The sequence below is a fragment of the Rhinopithecus bieti genome, unplaced genomic scaffold (assembly GCF_001698545.2).
Source record: "Rhinopithecus bieti isolate Rb0 unplaced genomic scaffold, ASM169854v2 scaffold_32072, whole genome shotgun sequence".
Taxonomy (NCBI): Eukaryota; Metazoa; Chordata; class Mammalia; order Primates; family Cercopithecidae; genus Rhinopithecus; species Rhinopithecus bieti.
Window position 1 is genome coordinate 292,152 of NW_016813565.1, and position 2,597 is coordinate 294,748.

General features: G+C 61.6%; 1 protein-coding gene across 1 annotated transcript; it reads right to left on the reverse strand.

Moving 5' to 3' along the window:
- Positions 1 to 791: 791 nt before the first annotated feature.
- LOC108513002 (mucin-6) lies at positions 792 to 2,592 on the reverse strand (the record flags this gene model as incomplete). Its single annotated transcript, XM_083287426.1, has 1 exon — positions 792 to 2,592. A coding segment is annotated over one exon (720 nt), but the record flags the coding sequence as incomplete, so codon positions are not given.
- Positions 2,593 to 2,597: the final 5 nt, after the last annotated feature.

Sequence of the window (2,597 nt, forward strand, 5' to 3'; positions counted from 1 at the left end):
GGTGAGCACCTTGCTGGAATGGGGCAGGGCCTCCCGCCTATGGACTCCTGGCGGCAGGAAATGGCAGGGGTTGCCCTCAACAAGCGTCTGTCACGTTCTGGCATGACCCCTTGAACGTGATCTCCTTCCTGCCTCCTCGCTTGCACGCTGCGGACCCTGGGAACAGTGCGCGGTTTCAGCAAGGCGCTTTCAGGGTGGACCATGGAGCGAAAGAGGGAGGGAAGCCCTGGGCTAGAGAACGTCCCCACCTGGTCTCTGGACTTTCTGCCCTGGCCCCAAGGTTGTTGGTCCTTTCCTTGTGGAGCCCCCCACAAGGAGCTCCAGGACCTCGGCAGCCATACCCCCAAAGGCAAAGGGCCAAGCCAGATCCTAAGGGTTTGTGTTTTCCCTCAAAGTCGCTCTGCTGGAGTCCCATCAAGGGTATGAGAATTTTCTCCAAGCAGATACTGACCCCCTGGGGCCTGTGTGGAGCCCACCCCCTGGGCCGGCTTTCCTGATGCCCCACCCCCAGGCCTCGACCCACCGCTGTGGGCTGAGCCCTGGGCCTGTGTGAGCCACCCCTGGGCCCCAGCTTCCCTGATGCCCCACCCCAGGCCTCAACACCGACCTGTGGGCATGGGTATCTCTGGTTGGCCGGACCCAGGACCTGCAGGGGGGCCGAGGACACCGTGTCAGTGACGCCAGAGAGGGGGACAGATGGTGTCGTGGGAGCTCCATGTGCCCCAGCTGGGGAGGAGGGAAGTGGAGCAGGCCCCGTGGTCTGGGCTCCTGGAAGGGGCGGGGTGGGGACCCGTGTGGAAGGCCCAGACAGCCAGCCTCAGTGAGAGGCCTGGGCACGTGGCAGGCAGCACGGAGCAGGGTAGACTGATGCAGGCAGTGGCAGCATCAGCATTAGAAACCGCCACTGCGGAGCGTGGGTTTAAAAGTGGAAAGGAGTCCTGGGGTAAAGGCTGGACTCTGCTGCCTGTGTGCCCTCCCCTGGCTGTGCCCAGCTTCATTTCCTGGCCACAGAGAAGACAAGTCGCCTGGAACCTACCTGTCCGCTGCAGAGAGCTTTCTCCAGGAGGGGGCAGGACTATGTGTGCCTCCACAGGCCCTGCCGTCCCTAGCTGCCCTCCCCTCCCAGATGGTTCCTGCTCCCTCACCTCTGCTTTTTGGGGTCACCTCCCTGGTTACAGCTTGTACCCAAGTCCTGGTCTCAGGGAGGGACCCAAACCGAGATTCCCTCAGCCTGCAGCAACGAGCTGCTACCCACGTGAGAGACCACGAAGCCAGCCGTGGCGTTGCCACCTGGTGGAGGTCGATGCATGTGAGGGACCCAGTCCTGGGTGGTTGCTGTGAGAGGAACACCCAGGAGGGAAGGGAGGGACATCCCTGGAACGTGAGGTTAGGTGGACGTGGACGAGGCCTGAGGCATGTTCTGTCTCCAGGCGTCCCATGGCCTGGGGAGCAGTGGACTCGCTCATAGGCATGAGACCAAGTGGAGGCTGGGAAGAGCCGTGGCCCAGAGAATTGGCATGAGTACCAAGGAGCAGGCGCCCTGGTTGCCACGTCCAGCTTCACCTTCAACAGGTCCTTCTGTGCCGGACTTTTATGTCTCTCTCTGCACTTGGAGGAAGGGCTGTGCTGCTTGAACCCTGGGGTCCGGCCAGCCCTGATATCCTCTGAGCACCCAAAGGGGCAGCCGGGGAAGGCTTTTGGCAGGTATCACTGAGGGGAGGCCAGGAGTGCAGCAGTGACCGGGGCATGAGTGAGCCAGTGCAGGGAAAGGTCAAGGTTAGCTGGGGAAGGGCCAACGAGGAGGCCGGGCACTTGCTTGGCCAAGAAAGCGTTGGCATAGGGGGTGCCCAAGAGAGGAGAGGGGAAAACCCGTCAGGTGTATAGGGAAGGTGGGGAACAGGCATGTGGTCCTGGGATCATAGGACCATGAGGGGTAAACTGAGGCAGTGGCTGCCTGGGAGTCACGAGCACAGAGGTGAGGCCAGTAGGAGGGCCACAGAGATGCCACTTACCAGGTGAGGTGGGCGTAGGTGTCCCGAGAGAAGATACCGGGGCAGAAGCAGGGGCGCTTCCATGTGCAGTGAGGGAGCTGGTCAGGAACTGCGTGGTAGGCAGTGAGGTGGGACCAGGGTGCCTGGTGGTAAGGTTGGTGACTGGAGAGCTGGGGATACCCGTCACCCCCCAGGTGAGTGACACAAAGCCTGACGTGGGAACTCGGGTGGTGAGAGAAGTGGACCGTGAGGTGGTGGACTGAGAGGAGAAGGCAGGGGCGGTGTGGGTGCTGGCCGTGGTCCTGGGCGTGGACGGAAATGCAGTGGTGCTGGACGCTGGGTGACTGGATGGGGTGGGAGACACAGTAAGAGTGGATACGGGGAGTAGAGCAGAGAGGGTGAAAGGAGAGGAGATAGTGTGGGGGAGAGAGGCCCTAATGGTGGTAGAGGCAGCTGGAGAAGAAGGAAAAAGAGGAGATACAGACCCTGATGCAGTCGTGGGATGAGTGAAGAACGAGTGCGAGCTCGAGCTCAGGGTAGTGGAGTGCACGGGGGCGGACACGACAGAGAAAGATGTACCAGCTGAAGACGAAGTCTGGGGAAAGG